This window comes from Notothenia coriiceps, unplaced genomic scaffold, assembly GCF_000735185.1.
Source record: "Notothenia coriiceps isolate Sejong01 unplaced genomic scaffold, NC01 NC01_scaffold00033899, whole genome shotgun sequence".
In the NCBI taxonomy this organism is placed as follows: domain Eukaryota; kingdom Metazoa; phylum Chordata; class Actinopteri; order Perciformes; family Nototheniidae; genus Notothenia; species Notothenia coriiceps.
In genome coordinates this window covers 115,038-140,125 of record NW_011366600.1, presented here as the reverse complement: position 1 = coordinate 140,125, position 25,088 = coordinate 115,038, and the positions used below count along the sequence as shown (strand labels likewise).

General features: G+C 42.3%; 2 protein-coding genes across 2 annotated transcripts in view; both read right to left on the bottom strand.

The window, feature by feature from the left end:
- The window catches only part of LOC104961876 (adenosine deaminase RNA specific B1), a 33,560-nt gene extending 27,698 nt beyond the window's left edge, over window positions 1-5,862 (bottom strand). Inside the window, exon 1 of the mRNA XM_010790231.1 lies at window positions 5,762-5,862. The gene's annotated coding sequence lies outside the window, so the exon portion shown is untranslated. The remainder of the gene's footprint in view (window positions 1-5,761) is intronic.
- A 3,428-nt stretch (window positions 5,863-9,290) lies between these two features.
- Window positions 9,291-23,256, bottom strand: LOC104961884 (1-phosphatidylinositol 4,5-bisphosphate phosphodiesterase delta-4-like). Its single transcript, XM_010790242.1, has 20 exons — window positions 23,127-23,256; window positions 22,807-23,035; window positions 22,449-22,578; window positions 22,090-22,321; window positions 21,655-21,856; window positions 21,409-21,553; window positions 20,736-20,888; window positions 19,843-20,004; window positions 18,146-18,299; window positions 17,920-18,036; window positions 17,649-17,824; window positions 17,428-17,560; window positions 17,177-17,326; window positions 16,976-17,058; window positions 14,813-14,866; window positions 14,593-14,725; window positions 10,682-10,750; window positions 9,954-10,128; window positions 9,507-9,572; window positions 9,291-9,417 (listed from the first exon to the last, which is right to left on the bottom strand). Exons 1-20 carry the CDS (start codon window positions 23,254-23,256, stop codon window positions 9,291-9,293), a joined length of 2,820 nt encoding a protein of 939 aa, XP_010788544.1.
- Between the last annotated feature and the right edge of the window lie 1,832 nt (window positions 23,257-25,088).

Here is a 25,088-nt window from a genome sequence, read left to right as displayed (position 1 = left end):
GTCACCATGGATCACGCCATGAGGGGAGTCGGTCTGCAGTGGTTGCGTAAGAGCAGAGTCCTGCGTTCACCTCGTGCTCTGCTGACTGTGAGTGTCTTTCTGCTCCCCCTCGGTTACACACAGGACCACAGGCTCAGTGACGGGGGCTCTGACTGACGAGTGGCAGACCACCGTGCACACACAGTCCTCTCTAGGGCAGCACAAGATCACTTCCTGGGTCAAAAGGATGCTGTGAAGTCCATCATCACAAAGTAATGTACATGTGCTCAACAGTACAGAATCCCTACACACAAGTTAGCATCTGACAAACACACTTAGGATTTCTAGTCAATGAACTACTTCAAGTTAATTTGTTTTTTTAATAGGTTAATTTGTTTTTTTAATAGGTTTTAGTTATTTCCTGCAAGTCAAGTGTTTTCTTTTTTTAATTAATGTAAACGTTCCTAGGGACTGCACTTTGCCTTGGATTCAGCTACTTCTGTTGAACTTTGACTTCCTTTCTATCTAATAGTATGACTGTTGGTATTTGCTACCTACTGGCGCTGCCTGTTTTGTATCTTGTTTGGGATTCAAATCCATACAATAGACACATTTCTAAAGCATATGAACATTCTAATTATTGTGGCAATCCCACTGTGGAATGAAGTAGGCTAAGCCTATATATAGAGGGACAGCTCATTGCAGTTATTATAGCAAATCCCCTAAGCTTCCAGCACGTTCATTTTATTTAGTTTTTCGGGAATCCTTAATGATAGGCAATGCTATTTCTACCCTAGTGTTAGCGCCTCAGGTCCACTGCATGTGGTTGCACATCAGCGTTCTCTTCTCCAACTCCGTCCAACATTGGTTGTTATTGCAAAGGAAATGTGCATGGAAGCAAACAGGTTCTTCATGTTCGCATCTGAATGATCTCCTAACGAAGAATATCCTCAGCTCAGAACTCAAGCTGCACTCACTTTAGTTGAAAAGGGTATCTGTTGCCCTTAACACACACTGATCTGTCCCCCAAAGCAACGTCACACGTATGTGGATGACACTGAAAGGGTTCAGGTGATCCACGCTCTGATTGGTCGGATTGTTTACCATTAAAACTCGTTTTTTAACCACAGCTTTGACATTTTAAAGTTGCAGACAGGAAGTGATGCTGCTCAGTCTGTGGAGAAGCTGTTTAATAGCCACAAGGCGCAAACGGATGAGTATGAGTGAACTAATGACTGACGGAATCTAGAAAGCCGTGCAGCATGAGTGAGTGAACCACAAGTCCCAGATCGACTCGAGGATTCGCTCAATCGTTGGTATTGATCGACAATTCCCAGCAGATATATTATGAGGGTTCAATCATGTTGTGCATCGAGGGAATAATAAGAGATTAAAGACGTGCAGATGAAGGTAGAGCTGGGCCGGCTTTGAGTGATGACATCATCAACACGTCCAATATCTGAAAACAGATCATAAACTTTAACACTGCCATTGCATGCTGCAGTCACACACACACAGTGGCGTGAGTGTGTATCCGCGGTGGATGCATCGAAGAGCAGGTGAGGAGCGATGAATGATTCAGCAGGCCTCTGATAGCCTGCCTGCCATTAATGAGGGCCGGCGCACACTCTGCTTCATCAAAGGGGGCAACCTATGAAATATTAAAGGTATGTCGACGGCAGCTCCACACGACAACGCTGACCCCCGTTAAAAATTCAAGTTAGAACGGAGGCAGAAGAAATAGCGCTGACTCCAGGAAGGATGCTGGGAAAACACACATCAGCGTCTCAGAACCTGAGGCAGCAGAACTGGTATCGACACACACCGGCTGAAGATGGAGGAAAGGAAATGCTAGATTTACAGATAGGGATCAAGACGTTGGTCACATTTTTAAATGTAAGTGGCAACAAAAAGGGAAATATCACTTACTACAATTAAATACAATTATAAATAAGTGGTGTAATCGTTCCGTTCTTTCTTTCCACTTCCAACCTGTGTTTTTTTTTTTTCTTCCCATCCTAGACATACGTTCCTTCCTCCTTAACCGTCAACATGTATTCCTTACTCAGTCATCCATCCATTAATGCCATACACACCATGTGCCTCTCCTCCATCACTGTCCACAGGGGCTTCCATCGTCTCCTCACTGCTGCTGATGTATCCAATCACACGGGCTTAACATATTTCCAAACCTCACAGCGCATTCCCGCCTCTGACGGTGTGATTTTAAGCCATCTGCCATCAGCGCTGCACACACATCTAATACCAGCGCTGACTCAAATACAGCAGGGCTCCATCACTCTGCCTTGTGATGGGAAACATAATGAGTCATAATGAATGATGAACCAAAACAAACAGCATTCCTCCAGTCACACTAAAACCAGACAATGATGTTTTAGCATGATAGACTCTTTGAGCAGGCTGTCAGAAGATAAAAGAGCTTGTACATCCCTAAAGACATTAGTTACACTTTAAAACAGGGGTATCTTCTCTCGCACTTTATATGTCGTTGCTGATATATTGTATTACCATGTCGTAAATACTTGTGTATGCTGCTCTTGCTCTTTTGCACTTTTTGCATATCATGTATTTTGTTTTTGCTATGTTTCTAAAATGTAATTTTCTTAGATGTTTTATGCGAGGGACTGCGGATGGAAATGAGCTCAAAGCTAAATCTTGACATATATGAATGTTTTAAGTGTTCATTACTGTGCATTGTCCCTGCCAAATAAACGATTAAATGAAATGAAATGAGTGGTGTTGGACATAGGACAAGAGCAGCGGTGTTTTCAAACCTTCCTGCTTGGAAATTAGAGACTTATTTGTTATTAAGTCAGGAGGTGGAGTTGTATTGAATAATTCTCTGCGTTTACCAGCGTGTATTAGGCGCTGCTGTGATATTCTATCCAAACCATTAACAAACTGTGTCTCCCAGTGGATGAACAAACATTGGTTAGATCACTTGGAGCCATCGTCGTCCACACATCGAATAACTTTATTCCCCGTCCATTTATCTGGGCGATATGGAAAGAATGAAATATCACGATATGTGGATCAAACACCTCGATATCGATATTGCGACGTATGCATTTATTTAGCATTTTCCAGTCTTTGCAGGGGCTGGACGGATGAAACCCTCCGATTGGTGGACGAGTCGACGCTCTGCCTCCTAAGGTTTGATGGCCATACAAAGAGATACTTTATAAATGACTACTTGGGTATGGGAAAATAACAAAACGTCTATAAAACTTCTGGTAAGTTCAGAAATGATAACTTTTTGTGAAGCAAACCCAACGACACTTATGCCATGTTGCAATATCATCGTCCATCCAAAGTCTAAGACAGTGTATACTTCCATATCCCAAGTCTTTGGGTTGTACTACAATTGGAAACAATCCAGTCAAATCCACACTGCACAAACCGGGCCAGATATATTCATGTCTCACAGCGAGATCCAAGAGGACAGAAGAGCACAAATTGATGTGATGATACCAAGAAATGTGTCCACGCTTGACTTCAAGAAACAATCCGTCCACATGGATGTGCCTGCAGGGCTGTGTGAGAGGAGAGGACTGATGTGAGACGGGGGTTAAGCTGGAGGCACAGTAATTGTCTGAAAGAGGATTCGGCAGTCTTCAAAATGTTTCCAAGAGCCCAGACTGCCCCGCTAATCCCCGACAGAGAAGCTGAGTCGGAGAGAGACTGTCACCAAGTACGTCTGATACGCACAGAAAACACATTATATCACTTCCTGGTCCTTTATACTGGCTGGATACTTCAATACTCTAAATGTTGCAGTGGGCCAGAGTAGGGGGTTGGTAAATACTTTGTAAATCATGTACACTTTCTCAAGACGTAGGGGCTTTATTTCCAACAAGCATAAAGCAACAAATGTATCCTCTAATTCAAAATATCAAGAAAAACCTGAGGAATATGTTGAAATATACGATATTTGATTTCTTTACACTTTAAACATTAACATTTAATGACTATATAGCATGTTTTATGGTGATTATATTCTATAACTAAATATCTACCTGAAATAGCCACTTGATAAAGCCTTTTAACTTGAATTTCTCATGTATCCTATTTGATCTTTTTATTGCATCTAAATTGGCAACCCCTCATACAACAGAATGAGAGCATTTTTGCTAAGGATGCCCACTAACTGACTCACTGACTTTGAATACTGCATTCTGTCATACGCCTATTTCACTGCTATTTCTGTGCAGGCAGGCTAAGTGGAAGACAAGAGAGAAAAAGCCCAAGGCAAGTTGAGCCGAGCCATGCAGAGGCCAGAAGTGATCGCAGCGCAAAAATGAATCTCCCAATTAGGCGTTGTGTTGTTCCGTTGTCTTCGTGCGAGTATTTTAATATGTGTTTCCATACAATATGTATTTTAAATGACTGCTTGTTGGATTATCTAAGTTATTTTTCAGTATGCCTTATGGGTTCATTTGAACTCACACTGGTGACAGGGCCAGAAACAAAGGGCTGCACAGATCACGCTGTGGAAAACATGTTTTGGAAAATATGGGCTGTACTTTTCCTGCAGAAACAGGAAGTGAGGCTCAGAGCTAAAATAACTGCCAATGGGACCGAGGTGTGATTTCAGGTGTGAGACCCTGATCACGCTGTGAGTCCAGCTCGGGATATTTGTTGCATCTGGTTACATTTGAAATTATTTCAACAATTAGAAGCTTTTATATGATACTTCATGAGAGTCAGGTGGTGAGCCAAAAACTATTTCCTCTGTTTTCTGTGTGCTAATCTCAAGAGCATCACAACCACTTGATTTACACCCTTTTTGTGCAGGCCAGGTTATTGAACACTGTGTCTATAAAGCCTTTATCCTCTATGGTGTATGAGCATCTCTATGAAACAAGCATTGATGTTCCATGGCTATTTCCTGAACACTCCTCACTGCATTTACTGCTATAGAAAAGCAATTTTTATTATCCTTTTGATCTAACAAAACCCTATTTACCTTATTGTAATTGTTTTTACTATTAAGCTTGTTATATCATTTCATGTATAGGCATTTTTGCTGATAAAATAATCCAGATTAAATGTAGATGTTTTCATGGAGGACAGGACATAATGCAGATTGCGCATCTCGGATATAGACATTTGGTTTTATGTGTATTACCATAAACATATTAGATTTTGCTAATCTTGTCAAATACATTGATTAATCCACGAATATAACATGATTGAAAATGCTTCTAGTATTGCGGATTTAAGTTGGTATTTAAGGAGTCGTGTTTGCTGCGCGTTTGCTCACGTCAAGAGAAAAGCTCGCCAAAGTTAACCAAGGAAACTATTAATTGAAAGGAAAACGTAACAATAAGCCATGTTGGTTTTGATATTAATCAATTGTATAGCCTATGCTATTTATTCGGACTAACCCTTTAATTCGGCGTATGGTTAAAACATATTAAAGCGTTATGTCCAATAATACACCAAGATGCCTGTTGAAGCTATCACCTGTTTTAATGCCGCGAATTGCAGCGGACTGCGCTGTAGTAAAACGTTAGCTTGGTAACGAAGTCGGAATTAAACAGGCATTACCACTGCTTTTCACCTCCTACACATGCCGTATTATTCAGAGTGCTTAATTTGTAAAAAAAAGACTGAGTTGTGTTTAATGAGCCATGTACTTAATCCCTTACATGAAGAACATTTAAACGGGAACATTTCCTAATGGAGTTTTGAGTGGGCAAAGACAGTGGTGCAGGTAAAACATGTTATGTATGAAATTGACCCATTAACGGGTACTTACGGTCTGTATATCGGTGCTGTCACTCAGAGTATCCGACTGAAGGTACCCTCCTGGTGCAATGATGCTGCGGCTCCGGGCTCCACACACTGCGGGAGAGAGAGGGAGGTATCACCGGGCAGTATGAGCCAGGGACGGGGCTCTCCTGGTGCTCCAAAAGATGCCTGCTCCTATTGGACCGGAGGAAAGAGGTGGGCGCAGGAAAATGAGGCCACATGGGCGCATTACGCACCAGCACACACACTGATTGGACACAAAACCTGTACAGTGACAGATACACTGTTTTTACTCGCCATGTGTAGCACTGGATTTATACAGCAGCACTACTAAAAAGCTCTACTTAATATTTTAATGAGAAATATACGAAGGAAATTACTTAGACATTTTTTAAAATCATATATCTTCCTAAAATATATGTACAGTATGTATATTATATGATGATACCGCCACCATTTATGTTGCAGTTATATTGCAGCAGTATGAGGATGCAGGTAGTTGCTCTGTATCTGCAGGCTGCAGAGGAAGGTGTAGATGTGAGGCTCCATGGGGGGGAAATGGAGAAAGTCTAGTGAACGGATGGATGAGGCCTTAGGGGGAGGAGATGTGGCTGTAGAGGGGGGGAAATCTAAGAAAAAAGGTCAATCACGTCACATTTTTACCACCTCTGCACTGATTTATTAAAGAGGTGACTAAGACTTTGTACTTGTTGGTTATTTTTAACGTGTGCTCACCTCTTTAATTTAATATGTTGGGGCCTAAAGCCTAAAACAAATCTAAAACTGTGGGACCTATAATGCTGTCAGACAATCCTTCACCGGGACGCTCTCAGGTTAATCTGAGTGCACGGTGACTCATTAAGTCACACTGTGTTTTAAAGCAGGAGCGAGGAAGCCCTGCAGCAGTCTCCTCTGCTTCATCACCTGTGCGGCACTCAGGAGGCAGAGGCAGGATTCTCACTGTCTAAGCATCTGTTGATCTGAGAAAACAGAGTGGAAATAATGGCAGATGCCAGCAGATATAAATGAGTCATGTAGAGAAATATGTGAGTGAGCTGCAGCTGATCTTGAGTCAGATAACAGTGGAAATGTTCAACAAGGAACACACACACAAAGGTCCCAACTCTTTACTCGCTCCATGCATAGCTCAGGTAATAAGATCAAATTAATTAAAATAACTTGTGTGGCTCATCTTATGCAGCATGTACAGTTGTCCTGCAACAGGAACATATTTAGTTCACTGGGACTTCCAAATAAAGGATTGTATAAGAGAAACCTGTAATGTATTCATGCATTACTTAATGAGCTCTCAAATGAATTACGCTTGCTAATTAGCATAGCGTAATTAATGTAACATAATGTTGAATAATAATCTTAACAACTGTACCTGTGAAACAGCGGAGGAATGTGAAAAGATATGTGATAAGAAAATACATTTAGCAGTAAATTAGTTTTGTTTCCCCACAACTTTATCTGAGTCATTCTGCAGATGTAATGATTTCTAACAACAGTTCCTGTAACTCATGCACTCATTTAAAGTACATATCAATACATGGTAATATGGTTCACCTGTGCAGATGACATGTGATTTCCACCCATTTTCTTCTCATGTCATCCAACTGTCACAAGACTTTAATCAGTGTTGGATATAGAACTCCATCTAGATCTTTTGCTCAAGTAAAAGTACAAATACTATAGTCTTAAAGTACTCCATTACAAGTAAAAGTCCTGATCCCAAAAATGTTACTTAGTAAAAGTAGTACAAACAGTAAAATAACTCATTCTGCACAATGACCCATTTCACAATAATATGAAGTACATAAGTATTATCAGCTTAATGTACTTCGAGTATCAAAAGTACTAGTTATTCTAGAATGGATATTATTGCAGTATTATATTATTATGCTTATTATTTTCTCAGTTTTCTATAAATGTAAGAGCATTAGTTGGACAATGGCGAGCAATTTGGATACTTTAAAAATAAAATGTGTAAATTAGCACTCCAGTATTGCATTATACCATATCAGCTTATATGTGTTTTTAATGTACATAGTGTTAAAATACAGTGAAAAGTATAATATGTGCCTCTGAAATGAGTAGGAGTATAAAGTAAATGGAAATACTCAAGTAAAATGATGTCAAAATAGTACTTGAGTAAATATACTTAGTTACCTTCCACCACTGACTTTAATCCTCTTCTTCTTCCTGTGTGTGTTAGTTCACCTCCGAGGACCAGCCGGTGACGACACACACTGTCAGGTCTCTCTCTATGAAGGAGGAATGTCTGACGGCCACATGGCACAACATGTTACTCAGAACCTGTGGATGTGTCCGTACCTGTCCGAGAGGGGAGGTCAAACATCTGCAGAGGAATTTATTAAAACATTCTCTGATTACTTTCATTTGACACTGTGCTCGTTCATTATTAATGAGTCCTAATGGCCGCGCGGAGTATTGATCAGTCTCATCGTTGTCTCACTTAAATATTTTCTAACATGCATGGTGAAGATGACAAGATAAACTGGAACTCATCACATTGAATGACTTACAAACGCCTGCTTTATTTACATGTACTCCGAGTTACTTCTACTACATTTCAAAGGGAACATTCAACTTTTAATTACACAGTATGTATAACAATCACAGTAAAGCACATTTTTTAGGATACTACTTACATACTTCTACATGCAGATGTACTGGAGTATCTTTTTGTGAGCCGTTGCTGAAGCTTTTGTCTTCCCTTGCTCTGCTGGTTACGGACTTTCAGCCAAACATAAGCAGATTAAAGCTCGTCCGCTGCTCCTGGTCTAAATAACTTCTCAAGAAAGTGGCAAAATGATATATCATTATTACATGTTATCTATATAGCGCCTTTTAAGTACTAAAAGACACTTTGCAACAACTAGTAAACAAACGGAGGCCATGTCGGCGGAGGATTTGTATTAGGTAATAATCTGTGATTAAAAAACTGTAAGTAATTTAAAAACGACATTACCTTCCAACTGATAGTGGAGTAGAAGCATGTATTAGCATAACATGTATTTACTCAAGTACCTCAGGTGTACTCATTCACAGTACTTGAGTTCCAGCTATTACAAACTTCAGACACAATTTGAAAAACATCATGAGAATTGTTTTCATGGCATCGTATGATTGAGTGAAAAGTCAAATACAGAGGTGTTTTTATTAAATATTAAAGACGCCCCCACATCTCCCAACACGTGGATGTTCTTCACATTTACATAGATCAGTGCAGTTGCTATGGTTATTACTGATGAGTCACTCTGATCTTATAGTCACTATCAGAGTGATGAGTGTGTGGGTGGACAGAAACAAAGCATACGTTTGTAAATGATGCTGGGAGCCAATACAAATGAAGTGTAGCAGAAAACACACAGAAGCTCAGAGTTAACGGTTTATTACTGAAGAGGAGGAGTGAAGTGCAAATACTACACTTCGTCTTCACCTCTGTGTGGAGCATGATTCAGTCAGGGAAAGGGGGCGTCTGTAGATGAGTGTCTGTGGAGGAGCTGCTGTTAACTGGGCCCCTGCTCTTCCTCCTGTCTCATCCTCTTCCTCAGCTGCTCCCCGATATCCGCCAGAGGGTTCATCTTGGCGGAGAGCGTCTTCACCGCGCTGTCGAACCGGCTGCTCTCCGTTTCCCTAAAAAGACACACACACACGTGTTCAGCTGTGTGGAGGAGAGGCCGGTACATGTCATGTGAATAATATTGATGAGGAAATGAGCTCACAGGAATCGGCGTTTCTGTGACTGTTTCATCTGGCTGAAGTCTGTCGGCTCAGGCCTCTTCACCGGCCTGGAGGAAACACACAGGAAACTCATTTCAACTCAAGACGTCTAGTGATGGAAATGGAAGAGTTTAATATTCTTCTAAACGTCACACATATTGCCACCGGTTACAATGAAATGTAGTCTCTATTTTACCCATCCTAGAATTAGGATCAGTGGGCAGCTACTAAATAGAGCCTGTGAGTCGTGTGGGCACCTCCGCACCATCCACATGGAGGATGTGAGATCACGGCGCTCAACACCCACTGCGTCCTTTAATCTAAATCCTATGTGTTGATTAACCGTCTGACAGTATCTGCGACTGGTTCTCTTCTCAAGGACAGGAGAAATGTGATAATTACGGAGCACCACGCTGGATGCCTTCCAGTGAGGTGACCTTGGCACTTACACTTTGTTTTTCCGGCTCTTGCGGCGCGCCGCGGGGGCCGTGGTGGAGGGCCCGATGAGTTCAAAGAGCTCCGGCAGGGCGTCGGCCAGCGGCCTCATGTCCCCAACCACCGGCGTGGCCTGCCGCCGGGCCTCCAACGCCTGCTTCTCCTTCGCCAGTTTGATGGAGCTGATCTCTGAGAGGAAGCAGGGAGGGACAAGCTGAGCCACACAATACAACTCCATTCACAATACATGGAAATAAGAAAAACTAAAAAGGTCCGTTTCCAATCAGGAGCTTCAAGCCTCAACCCTGCTATCAGTCTCTCAGAACGCACTCTGATCAGACTCTGCCCTCCATTATCTGAACAAAAAGGTCAGATTTCTTTCTAATTTTATTCTAATTCCTGAAAACTGTCAGCCTTGGGTTTCAGCGGCATCGAGCCTCGCGGCCATTAGCACCTAATTAGACGCCAGAACAGGATACGTGTTGTGTTACTCGGGAATTGATTGGCTCAGCAAAAGGTTGGGTTTCCGGCCTGATGGTGATTATGGGACATGGCGGCACGGTGAGGAATTAAAATCTAAACACAGACTGACCCAAACATGGAGCAAAAAGCCCCAAACTCACTCATCTATCAGGTCATTCTTCAACTGGCCAACAGTAGACATCAATGAAATCCTTGATCTGACAATAAAATATCATTGTTAAATATGTGTGTATTCATATTAGTGCTGATAGAAACTCACTGTTCATCCATCGATCCCTCCTCTCCTTCATCTTCTCCTTCTTTGTCTTGAGTTTCTTGTCTTCTTGGCCTGTGAAACACACACACACACGACAGGTCACACCAAACCCCACTGCATCAGGTAAACCCGATAATTAAATACATTTATAAATGAGTTAAGGATACATTAAAGGTGAGAGGAATAAAGCCGCCACTCCTCGCCCCCCCCCCTCTCTGAGTGATCTCTTTACACAATCTGGAGTTCGATATATGTACAGATTGATCAATAGCAGTCTATAATATTTGATGATGTCCTATACGTCTCTGAAAGAATGAATACAAATCACCACCGTCTTAATAAAATATATCTTGGTTTTATTGACCAAATATCTGTTTTGGTTGCTTTACTTTTCCTCTTTATTGAATGCCATATTAAAGGTCCCATGTCATGCTTTTCTGGTTATTACCCGTCCCCTTGTGTGTCATGTAGGTTTTTATGCATGTAAACGGTCTGCAGAGTCAAAACCCTCAAAGTACACCCTGTAGCGAGTAAAAAACTAACACAGAAAATACCTCCCCAAAACGCCTCGTTGGAGATACGTCACTGTCCATTGATTCTTCCGGGTGCCTCATGATGTCATGCGTTACCCGGAACCAAATGGACCAATCCGTGGAGCCGTTACGTTAAGCCCCCGCTGATTGGTCCAAATTGACCAATCCACGGACTTCCTCACACACACACTCAGCGCAAGCAGCTCTGCTGATCTCTCCTCCCTGGCTGCAGGCTGATAACAGACAGTTGGGATCGCGGTGAAATTCTCTCTGCAGACCCATTCTCACAGCGTTTATCAACCTTTTTCTTACTCAATATCAAGCCACACTTATTGTTTTTACTTCGGCTGTGACTTTGTGTGTGCTCAGGGTGAGTTTGGCTGTGTTTGGCTTTGTGTCGCTAAACAAGGAAACAACAGCTCCACGGAGCTCAGCACGATTCACAACGTCCCGACCAATCAGAGCACACTGTGCTCACAGGGAGGGTGGGGGCTGGAGCTATTGGAGCTACAACGAGCCGTTAAAGGCAGAGAGTGGAATTCAGTGAATACACGTAGTTTACAGAGATGCTGTTTGAGAAACCAATGTGATTTTGGAAAATTGCACAATATAAATCTATTCTAGTAGACCTCAACAATGGAATTATGATCAGTGGAAATGGCCATGACATGGGAACTTTAAGTAAGTAATGTGATGTGTTGGCTGGCCGTGTTCCTATCCATCGATCGGGGTCAGAGGTCAGAGGCAGCTCACAGGCCACGTGTCATTTCAATGAGCGCAGCAGGGTGTGATGGGAACGCTCTGCGCTGGCCTATTGATCCCATTTAGACCGACTTCAACACCTAGCATCGGTAGAAAACTGCCTTATTTCACCGCGTAGTAATAGGTAGTTTCCTTTGTTTCCTAACTGAACTTTCTTTTGCTGTTTCTGATGCGGTTTTTATCATTATTATTCCCCCAAAAATGCGTGCTATCTGTCAATCTGACATCAAATGAGTCTTCAGATTTAGTTTACGGTGGCAAAGGTTGTCGGAAAAAGTAGACCGGTGGGGGACAGGGGGCAAAAACATGGCCGACAGACGCTCACCTATGTCTCCAATAATCAGCTCGACCAAAAGAAGGAATACAGAACGTTCCTCTGATGAGCTACTTTTATGGTTCGGGTTATGGTAGGAACTTTTGGAGGAAATGTTCTCTAGCTGTGTGTTCAGACAGGCCTGCTATCTCCGGAGAGCCCCCCCCACCGTGTTCCTGCAGCTGTTTGCAGTCAGAGAACAGGCAAAGATAGGCATCTGTAGTGCTGACTACAATGTGGGTCGAGGTGGAGAAATCTAATCTCCCGTGAGTGGGTGAGGGTGCTTTACCACCACACCGTTCCCACTGGGAGCATCGTCTTCCCGCTGTTCGATGAAATGGATAGCTGTGATTAACCCACATCCACCCCCCCCCCCACCCCCTGTACTGCCCATACACCCTGCTCACAATACTGGACTGACAGCTCTAAGGTGGGCAGAGAGGGTGTGTTTAGACACTGTGAAGATGGAAGGTGGGGCAGTGAGAGATGATGGAGAAAAACTTCTTTAAAACAAATGAAATGTCTTGAATCATCATATATTCTTCAGACACTTGTAAACTCAGTTACATGGGAGAGCATCAGAGTTGTTTTGGCAATGCGAATCTAAGGTCTCAGGTTCTTCCAACAGTGAAACACATAAAATACTTAACATCATTTCAAATCAAAGTAAAGATAATAATACGACGTGCCATAAGTTGCAGGAAAAAAAAAAATATATATATACGTGGAACATAGAAAAGACTATACTGTTATGAAATTAAATCCAAATTGAAATGAAGAAATCTGATGTAAAAAATGTATGATTTAATATCACTGTGACTTAAAAGCTGTTGGCGCTCTAACGCAGCAGTAATAATCCATCCTGGTGTTTGACAGAGACATATGACTGCAGAGTGCTTCCCAATGAGGCGTGAATGCCATGACTTTTGAGTTTCAGCCAATCACAAGCCTCCTGTCCGCCTATATGTCCTCATGCTCTGATGAACACTGACAATATGACAGCTGGAGTCCATGCATAAACACCAATATATATCTGTAGCATCTTACTCAAAATGTATATGGTATTCTGTGCATTTAATATGAGTATAATGTCATTTAATAAGCACTGTAGTAAACATTGCTTCCATTACGGGATAATTGGAACATCAGCCTTGAACCAAAGAGGGGAAAAACAACAGACGGGTGTTCAAATGAAATGAGGAGAAACATGGGCGTGTTGAAAGGTGGAATGATGATGAACATGGAGGAGAGGAGAAGGAAAGGGTCCTGAGAAGCAGGGTAGAGGAAGAGGAGAGCCTTTAGGGAGCTGACCTCAGAATAAAGAGGAGCAGGGGGTCTTCCCTCAGGGGTCCGTTAGTGATACGACACCGCTAATAAGACTGCACACCGAGCGCTTTGTCAGGGGGCTCAGATACACTGATCTTATATTCTAACACCACCTCAGAGAGAAGTGTATGCTTAAGGAATGCACTGTTATGCGCATTTCGATACGCAGGTTTCTATTTGTAATTAGTGCTTTAATGTTCAAAAAGCGTCTCATACTGTCTGTGCTGCAGCACCTCTTTTCACCCTCTGTCTGAAACCAGAGCCCAGTCTGCTCTGATTGGCTAGCTTGTCGGCTCTGTTTTAATGATTGGTTAATGGGTTCAGGCATCAACACATCACGATCTAAGGCTGCAAAATGTATTATAATGTTATAGAAATATGGATTAATAATAATGTGTGAGCAAATTGTGTTCAGTGTGATGCATTCAAGGACTCCCTAATAGTCCATTCTCTGCATTGAACCTGGTCCCATCAATAAAGAGAGACAGCCGCAGCCTCAGTCTTCCACTGATGCAGCTAAACCGTGATTTCATGCATGAGCTAAATTTACACCCTGCTGCTCTATAAATAGCAGCGGGCCCGTTGTCTGCTGAGGCTTCATGCAGCACGGCGTGCGTAGCAACTACGCCCACCTCCATCCTCCCCCCCTCCCTCCGTCAGACTCAGCTCTGCATCCTTTGGATCATCTCCAAACAGGTTTCTGTTGCAGAGCTGGAAGGAGATGATCCAAGTGACACAGAAAATGCCTCCCAAAAAATATTTTCTAGAGTCTGGGTGGTGCTGATGAAGCGGGAGGGACAATCACAATCCTGATGCACCATCTAGTGGCCAGAGAGTGTAAGCACATCTTCAGAATGTGGTTTGATCACATCAATCAGATTGATTTATCTGACTCCTGCTACGCTTGGCGAGTAACGGTGACCTGTCACACTCAAGGTTCTTTTTTCTTTTATCCATTCCTTATCTTTTGTAAGTCTTACCTGTCTTGGCAGGTGCTGGAGCTGGTTGTGGTACATGTGGAGCTTCTTCTAGCTTCAGAGTCTGTACCAGGGCCTCTGGAGATATGTGAGTGCTGGAGAAGATCCCAGAGGGGAAGGAGCTCTGTCCCAGGGCCTGTGGAAGTTCACAAAAATAAATCAATTAGTATAATTATCATTATGATTATTACTGGCTGCCTCCTTACTTAGACAATTTGAATACTTTAACAGGATTCTGTAAGACACTCTGAGCTATTTTTTTTATGTGCATGCCTTTATCTTTTGTTGTAACAATGTAGTTGTCCCCTCTGTGGGACGAATAAAGGAATTCTGATTCTGAGTCATTGAATGTGTCATCTCGGCATCATAGTGCTATTCAAATCCTTACATAGGGGTCTGTTGTTTTCATTACATCTTTTTTTTGTTTTTGAATTACATTTGATTTACCTTAATTGCTTTAAAAAGAAGAGCATTTAAAAATAAAGCTAACCTATTAACATAATTGTCCGATAATGGAACCAATAAATCCATTCATAACAAAGACGTGTTTTTCTCACGGTTTTACTATTATTTGCTGGGCTAAAACATGTTGACTACATGTATTATTTTACGTATTTGTCGAGTAGTTCTCACAACAGACCTGTCTGGCGTTGTTCTTGTTATTCCCCAGCAGTGTAGTACTTGTTTTGTGTGGCTCCGCAGCAGCAGCAGCGGGTCTCTCTACCGCCAGACTCGGCGGTGATAACACGGACTGTGGATGCAGCTTTACGGCCTCCTGGTGGAGCTTCTGCCGGACATGTTTGATTTTCCCCACCATTTTAATATATATGTAAACCTGGAGAACTTTACATTAATCTCAGCTGTACACACAATACACTGTGATGCAGCTCCCCGTGTCGACAGCGTGTGACGTCGTCAAGTTAGTGACACTACTACCGGAAGTGCATTCATTTCAAATCATATTAAAAATGCACATGTTATTCTGAGTAATATTACATTTGTGAGAAAAGTACTTTGCAATTTACTTTTAAAATATACTACCAATTTAGTGTTGTTATTGGGTTTTGTATTTAAAACACCTGTACATACGTTCATAAGGCATTATTGTCTGAATAAGTTTTATTCTGAAAGTCAAATCCGGAAATTTGTGTTTATTCTCACGGTAACTTCATTGTTGACATGACAAACGTAACTGGTGTTCCGGTTTAGTCAGTCGACGGAAAACGATGCAGAGCGAAAGTTCCGCATGCTTTTAATTGCTATATGGTTTTGCTGTCCTACTGGCAGTAACTTTAATATATAAAGGATACAATTGTTACATTATTAAATGAAAATCATATTTATTTGCAGGCAGTGACAAATCAATATGACGTCTTTTATAATAAAAACAAAACAAGCAAATAAACACTTCCATGTGCTATTCTGTACAGAGCATATGAATGTTTCCATGTATACAAAAATAGACATATCAAAAACACATTTACACAAATGGGAAGTATAGATACATATATATACATGCTACAAAGATAACATCAGATTACACAAGACTACGCATAAGTACATTCAGATTCAGCCTTTCACTGCAGCTCGAGATGTATAATGATGTTATAATGATGTTTATAAGAGATACATGAGGGTACATTTAAGGTACTATACTAGATTTTTCAAATAATGCCCGCTATATTGCATATTTAAATACCTAATAATCCAAAGAGGTTACTTGATGTTTGCTCAAAATATTTGTATGTGCTTTTTCAGAGACATCTATTTAATATATATATTTTAGTATCAGCCTATAAGATATTCTTTGTCCCTCCTATAGTTGGAGAAGGTGGTTTTGTTCAATCTTTGCTTATTTGTTTCCTAATATAGCGTGTCTAAATCTATAGATTTGACCATTTGGACCTCCATTTTTTTTATAGGATTAAGAATTCAAATGTCTTATTTTTCTCTAACTGTTTGGAAGACAATTGCATTTCAAGCTTTGCATGAGACTGTGAGGTCACACAGAAGTGCTGTTCGTAAGAGAAAATACTGAGAGGAAATATAAATCCTGATCTTAACATATTGGTGGCACATTCTTCTCTATAACACAGCAAATCTTTGTGCTACAGACATCAAGCATGATTAGCAAATTCCAAGTGAATCACAGGAAAAAGTGACACAAAGTATAGTGAATGAAGCAGAAAAACATATATACATCTGCTGCAGAAGAACCACTAAATATTTGGCGTAGTATTTATTCACATCAAATAATAACTATAATAACATGAAATACTGTTTGAAGAGCTATGGGTGTGTTATACGGGAAGGAATGACTCTAATAACTAAATAATATGTTATTTTATTACCCTTGCTCTATGAAAGAGAAGAAGGTTTACTCCAGTTCTGTGATCCTGACGTGTACGAATAAGGAGGAGGGGGGAATACTGGTTCCATCTCTGGACAAAAGGTGAATGTGACGATAACCTGGGAACACAAAGAAAAGCCAGAAGATAAAGAGAATAAGCTTTCTTGATTTATTGTTATTCGAATGTATTGTTAGTACATGTACAAAGTCTGCTAGAAGCTGTAGAAGCATCCTTACCTTGCTGCATGCAGATCAGAGGGAGTGTATACTGGCCCACAAAGTCATTTCTGGTTGTCTTGTCATAGTCTTCCACTACAAAGCGCACCATGGCCAGCTCAGGAGTGTGGATGGTGAAGCCCAGAGTGTCATACCACACAGGATTAAACCCTGCAGAAAAGGAGAAATCCCTTCCATGTCAGCACCCACAGCATTTTAAAGTTATACATCCTCTCCATTCATCCATTCATCCGTTCATTCCTCTCCTGTACCGTTGTTATCGATGTATCTGGTCTCCTGCTTGGCCTGGTCCATGGGAACACCGTGGATCTCCACTCTGACCAGAGGATCCACGATGGAACCCTCCTTTATGTTGACTTTGGGCAGCTGCTGACCACTGATCACCTTAAACACATCCATACAATGACTTATATAAAGCAACGATTGGAAAACTGCAGGGAAACACCTTTCTTTCTTTCCCGATGTTGTGTACCTGTATGGTTAGGACGACAGGCTGGTAGCCTTCCCGTTCGTGAGGTGTCTCAGGGTCAAATTTCTCTGCCTCTCTCATGAATCTGGGCTTCAGGACGTAGCCGCAGCTGTTATTCTGACGAAACAGTCCGTCATTCAAATCCATCCCTTCCCCGGCAGTCTGGAAGTTCAACGCAACTGTATGAAAAGGAAAATACATTAACTTTTCTAGTTTCCCCATTTAAGTTAAGAAAGGGGGCTTTATGGGTCAACCATTTTTCAGTTGTATTCACCAATTTGGCACCCAACATTCCACATTTCCTGAGGGTTGAAATTGGAGGAGTCCGTTCTGAAGCCGCTGGGATAAACCCTGGTCTGCTGCCGTGAGTTATGGTGCACAAAATCCGCCCCTAAAATGGAGATATCAGAAGATTACAAACATCAAAAATCTATTTCTAAATACAGTATACATCATAGGCCTACATTCCAAGGTGTAAAGCGGAAATAGGCCTGACTCACCAGCCTCTCTCAGGTGTTTCCGGGCCTTGGACTCAGTGAAGGAGGCCACCTCGTAGAACTTGGAGTGGATGAGGGAGTGTTTGAAGTTACTGAAGTGGACACTTTTGCAGTAAACCACACAGTCTGACAGCTCCTTGGAGAGACGCTGCTTCGACTTCTATGAAGATAAGAAGACAGAAAATAAAGAAATAATGAAAGCTCCAAGAAGCTTCTCTAGTTCTGCTGCCTAGGACGAACCCCGAACCCAATGATCCAAAAGGCATCCTCGTCATTTACATATTAGAGTCACATCGAGGTCAATTTACTCACAACCATGTAATACTAGGGTCAACCCTTGAGATGCGCCCTGTCATGGATGGAAGCTCATCGAAACCTTGTGACAACCCCCTGTTGAATTGTGCAAGTGATACTCGCCCACGCTGCCAGAGCTAAAGCAGGTGTGCTGCCAGGGGAGCTTCCATGACTGATCAGAGGGGCAGTGGACCCAAACCGCACCCTGACAGTGAGAGCACCCCTGCCTGCATGCCTGCCTGCTTCCACATGAAAACTGATCCTGCAGGTTTAGCCCAGGCTTCACAGCGTCACCGCTCCACCTTCACCCGTGCACCAGACAGCCTCCCTGCAGACACCTACACCAGCAACAGGGACCAAAGTCGCCCCGGGCCTCACCTCTGGTGACGGTGCTGACAGGAGTCCCAGTGTGGCGTTTCATGCTTCTCAGATGCTAATAAATAAACATGACTTTAAGTGCCCCATGATTCCTTTGGCCAATTAGTTTGCTAATGATATCTAGGCATTTAACATTATAAATAATAATAAATAATAAACATTGTAAAGCCTTACACACTTAGGGACAAAGACCTGTCCCATAGCACGGACCTCATCCAGATTGCTTCAATGTGACATTCCAATGGAGCAAACACTAAATGACCACTATGGATGCCGATAAGATGCCATCCTGAGTCAATAGCAACAGGAAGTGACACTTGTAACCCATATATCTGACATATGATTGACCCAAGTTGACTAAAATGTAATTGATTAAAAGTATTCTAGGAACTCTTTAATTTAAATCTCCCAATCAAAGTTGGATTTACATTCTATCCCTACTTAGAGACTCTATACCTCAGCATTTACCAACACAGGTGATTACTGACTGCGATAACTGCCATTCAGAGTATCAAATATCCCGCTTTAGAGGAGACTGTACAACCTTCACCTAGTTAGGGACAGACTGGCATGGCACTCCTGTCCTTTTTCTCATTGATCCCCTTTACACCTATACTGTCATGGAGTCACAAACTACTCCATATGAAACTGAACGGATATATGTCTCGACATCGCTGGAAGATGTTTATATCATTTGGTTTAAGTGATTTTGATTAAGTTCAGATTTACATGGCTTGGGTAAAAGACACCAGCGTCACGAGTTGTTGACAGTGTTGAAGCTCTTTCTTTCCTGTCTTGCCTGCCTCTGTCTTCCTCTGCCATCACAGTGTAAACAGATCAGCTTATCCAACACCCAATGTCTGCTCCCTGACCTTAACCTCCTCTATTTTTCATGAGGGACGACAGGAGTTTATGCTATCCTTTTCGCTGGGCGACCAGATTTCTAAAAACGAATGGCTCGGCTTTTGTCCCGATAGGCTAAATTGTATGAAGCTGATAAATCCCCAATATTTTTGACATACCTTAACCGAGCGACGGACACTCTCTCTGTGCTGGTTCTCTTCTTCAATGTCAGCCACCTCGTCTTCATCACTGAGCTCTCCAGTCTGAGAGTCTTCCGCCATCTCGTTGAAGCTCTCCTCCAGACCACCGATTTTCTTCGCCTTCAGCAGGATCTTCCCCTTCAGATCCTGACAGGAAGTTCAAATAAACCCTGCGGTCAACACTCACGTCCAGTCTACTTTTCAGATAATTCAAAAATAATGCTTGGATAATAGTTACAAAATGGCTAATGGTCTTTTTGAGGGAGTGGTTCCTAGGGGGAAAGTATTGTGGTAATGAATAATTCAGTGTTGCATGTAGACACATCATATTGTATGGCAGGGGGGTCTCTGACAGGCTTTAGGGGGAAAAGTGAAGGTGCCCCAAGCTCCTACCAGGCGGAGTACCCACTGTTAACACCACACTATGTTTTGCTTGGTGCTAGTCTGCTTTGAATTACTGCCAGGCTGCCTAAATGAACTTTATCTTGTAGCTGAAGTCACTTAATCACTGGTCAAAATCAATGGACAGCAGCACACAACCATCCAGGAACTGCTTTGCATCGACCGACACTTGATAACGGGAAACTCATTTGAGTAGCACCTTGACACAAATACAGTACAATGGGTCAAACTGTTGAAATTAACATAGGGATGCTATTTTGGATTAGCTCCGGTATTGAGATAAATAGCTTGAAAGCATTCATTCAGCGCGGTGCGGTGACATGTATCGATGTTTTCACTTTCCATCAATGATATTAGATCAATATATATCGATTAAGATGGTCCAGTGTAGTGCTTTAAAGTCCTACCTGCAAGTTTACTAAAGGACAGAGTGTTTGCTTACACTAAGTGGGTTGATAAGACACTGCACTGCTCACCTCAGGAGACGGCAGCATGCTGGGGGCCTTGCCGTCTAGTGTGCTTTTCAGCAGCTTGTCCCCGAGGATGTGGTTGAGGTGTTGGGCCATGACTCTCTGTTGCTCAACACCGCAGTGGTTCTCGATTGACAGGATGACTGGATATTCCGATGCCTGGGTGGCGGAGAGGTGGAGGCTGTGAGTTTGTAATTGAACACTGGAGAGCATTATCAAGGGGGAAAGCTAATACGCCCGCAGCCATACACCTGTGGGTTATGACTTGGTGGGAGAAAGACAGCAGATGGATGGACAAGGGGTCAAAATATTCAGCTGTGGACGGGTGCTCATACACAACAGGTTCTGTCGTGCATGTAACCCTGGCAGCACGATGCTGGCACTGTGTGGCAGATCCCTGGCTAGCTGACTTTATAGGGCTTTCAGATGATGGTATCATTGTTTTCACTCTCATTAAAGTACAATGAGAAGCTGAGCGATTTGTTGATACAGCTTATCTTGACAATGAAAGCATAAAACAATTGCAATTCCAGGGGGTTATAAACTGTGAAACTTAAAAAGAATCATTTGGAGCAATGTGTTTATCCCTCCATTCAAACTGTGAGGTAGAAAATGGTGCAATTGAGATTCGTTTAAAGATGAATTCATTTATATTGTGGCGAAAAACAGCTGATGCTACCTTGAAGGCATAGTTGCCAACTGCGGTGACCACATCCTTGAAGAGTATCTTGGAGGTAAACGTGTGTCCATGATAGACGATGGGCTCTCCGTTGGCACCATCCCAGCAGTCCACCTCCACACACCGACAGCCACGACTCAGAGCCCTGAGCAGCAAACAAAACCAAATATTGGTGTTATCGGGCATTTGCTTTGGTCATTTGCAGAGACATTTCTAGCAGCCTGATCTCAGTGAACTCAGTACTACCTGATGTATCCCTCCACACTGCTCTGCCCTCGGAGCTGGTCCTCCATCAGGTAGGTGTTGTGCGAGGAGGAGATGAAGTAATGGCACAGCGGCTGGCTCATGTCCTGGAAGATGCCCAGCCACTGTGGGTTGAAGATGGAGCCCTCAACTGAGCCGAGGTACATCAAGAAACCGTCAAACGTCATGGCATTCAGCAGCTTGGCTGGAAACACAGAAACTTAGATATAAAGATGGCTCCAAAGAGTGTAAACCAATACCTAGCCACACAGGGTAGGACTTCACAATAACCTCCATTATCTATGGTCTCATATCATCTAGGGTGCAAACTTTATTTTTAATATTAAACCTTTATTTAACCAGGTGGTCCCATTGAGATCATCGATCTCTTTTTCAAGGAAGACCTGTCCAACATGGCAGCAAGTACAAGAACTGCACCTGTGTCAGAGGGCTCGTAGCGCTCAATGAGCTGCTTGGCGTGCAGCTGGATGTCGCCCCCTTCCAGCTGCTCATCTCTCAGAAAGTCCTCCAAGTCTCTTTTGGATAACTTCTGGCCATCAAAGGAGAACTCCTGGAAAACCCTCAGCACATCGTCTCGCTGGGTCAACATCTTGTAGAAAAGCACAAACTCGTCATCCTCCAGTGTCCCCGTCTGGGACTTATCGGCCGTCTGAGAGAACAGAGAAACACTATGGATGGATGCAACAAAAGCCAGGAGGCCTTACGGACCTAACAAACACTCTTTGTCGAATACTTAAATCACATTATGTCCATAGTTTTCAGCTCAAAGCTCTTACTGTGAAGAGACGATGAGCATGCTGCTCGTTCATGTCCACATTCATCATCTTCAGTAAATCTTGCACTTCCTTGAAGTTCATCCTGCCATCGTTGTTCTTGTCTGCCTTCTTGAACCAGTCACCAATCCATCTGGGCACACCACTTAAGGAAAGTGTCACATTCAACAGTGGTAGGGAGATCCTCAATAAGGACTGACAAGAGGACTGTTCAGGGACACTCCGCAGTGTAAATATTAAAAGTATTACAGTACAGTACATTGTCGTTACTAGTTTTATCAGTACATAACTATCTACACTGGATAACAGTGTAGCTAACACTTTGAATGACATTTGATTGAAATCACAGAGTGAAAGATACTGGTCAAGTTTCTCCCGCTCCCCCATGTTCTCAAGGTTCTCAATCAGCTTCCTCATGCCTCTGACCCAGGACTGTGCTTCCTCTGAGGACTCAGCCACCAGGTCCAGGTTGCCCCTGCGCCCGCGGAATACCAGCGTGAAGCATCGGTCAGCTGGGAACTCATCGGCGATGCTGAGGAGCACCTCTGACTGGTGGCCCTCTCGTATTGCCTCCAAATCGCTCACTGAAACTGAGCACGATGACAATGGTTAGATAAAACTAATCAACTTTTGTGAATGACTCCTTGATATCGAGGTGGTCAGGAAATCCCGTGTCCTTACATGTGGAGTGTTTGTTGCCAGCCTTCTTGGACTTGTACCAGATGGTCATGAAGTCATCCTGCAGTTTGAAGTAGCGCTGCTTCTTCCAGGTACGAGATTTGATTTTCCTCATTATCGTCCCCACCAGCATGGACTGGAGGTTGTCATCCCCCTGGATGCCTAGAAAGAGAAGGTTAGATTTAGTCATTGAAGATGCTCGAATGTATCAAAATCTACTATGAACATCCCCATCTGTGATAAAAGTCTAGGTCGGCCATGTTTGACCAATTAGACATGGAAATCCCAGTGCGGGAGAAAAGACTTACGGAGGACGCTCTCTGTGGAATCCATTTGTTGTTGTCTCACACTTCTGCCATCTAAAGGAAATATGTAAATGTTATTGTACAGTAAGCCTTTCATGCTTTTACAAAATAGTAACACACATGTTGATGATTAATCATGACAATAATGACAAAGCGATTAAAGGCAAGACATAGATCTGACAGAAAAGTCTAGTAAATACTGAAATGAAAGGCACATTGTGCTCGGACAGTTCTATGCAGGTCCACATGCGGCACATCTGTTATCTTAATGAAATGATAAAGCAGGACTTTGTGAGCTGTGTATAGAAGGTGGGTGTAGCTGCATTAGATGCACCATCAGCCTCATCATTATCTCCCACTAAGCTGCGCTGAATGTTCTCTCTGCTGTCCTGCACTTTTTGTTCTGTGTGTCGGGGTCACTAAGCCAACTAATCTTCCCAAATCCCTGTCATAGTTTCAGCATTCCCTTCACTTTATGACACGACTAACTCGGTCATGCTCAAAACATCAGACAGTGTATATGATTTGGGCTGTAAACTATTCCATTTTAGCAAAGACACTAATCCTCAGCCTGCAGTAATGCTATATGGTTGTCTAAGATTGGACTGTCTCAGTAACTTCAAATATAGTTCAGAAAAACACATCACATAGACAAAGAGAAGTCATTTTAGATAGAGAATAGACTCCAGAAAAGAAGTAAGTTGATCCGCCAGCTGCTCTTTCAAACCTAAATTGTCCGTTTATATAGAAAATACAGTAATAGACTAATGCTGATGGTATATCATGTAACGGGAAGATCCAATCTGTCTGTTTGCTGTTGTTGGACAACTTGAACATCTGTTATATTATTTAAAAGAACATTTTCACTGAAACATCCACATCTAATAAAGGTCCAACTATTACTGCATGTATGGACCCTAACCCACCCAGTCCCAAAACACAAGCAATAAGCATTATTGATTAGAATCTGACCTGTTGCAGGATCATCCCTGAGTCCCGCGGGCTGAACAGATCAAACTGCCGTCTCTCTGCATGCCGTGCTGCAACTACTGAAGCGCCTCTGTGAAAATCACCCCACCCCTCCTCCTCCCGAAGAGAGAAGTGCAGGTTCAACTAAATTAACGAGGAACTATTGTTTAGGTTGTTGAATAATCATTGCATGAGGAAGCCAATCAAGCACATCTTCTGCTACCAGTAGTGGAATGGGACGACAGTATAATACGAATCATTTGAAGGTATTTTATCTCAGTATTTCCATGTTATGCTACTTTATACTTCTACTTCACTACATTACGGAAGCACTTTTTACTCCACTGCATTTATAGTTACTTTGTTTAAAACATTCATTCATCAATAATCATAGTACAGTAATATATACAGTACTTTTATTTTTTATATTTAATCATAATTTGTCGTCAGAACGTTTGTACTTTTACTTAAGTAAGACCTGGAATGCAGGATTGTCCTTGTAACAGAGTAATTGTACACTTCAGTATTGCTATGTTCACTTCAATTAAAGATCTGAGTTCTTTTTTCACCATTGCTACTACGTTAGGTTGAGCTATTTGTTGTTAAAGTGTTTAAAGTTATTGTGTATTTTAAGCCTCTACATGGCTAAGTCCCCAAAATCCACAGACAATTCAAGGAAGTAGATAAATTG

What these genes read in the sequence shown, in the direction of transcription:
- LOC104961884 (XM_010790242.1), bottom strand. Translation starts at nt 23,256, where the DNA reads ATGCTGGTGGGGACGATAATGAGGAAAATCAAATCTCGTACCTGGAAG. An exon ending in CAGATACATCGATAACAACG is followed by an intron (nt 17,327 to 17,427) that starts GTACAGGAGAGG and finishes CCTTTTCTGCAG; the next exon opens with GGTTTAATCCTGTGTGGTAT. An exon ending in AAGAGCCGGAAAAACAAAGT is followed by an intron (nt 9,573 to 9,953) that starts GTAAGTGCCAAG and finishes TGTTTCCTCCAG; the next exon opens with GCCGGTGAAGAGGCCTGAGC.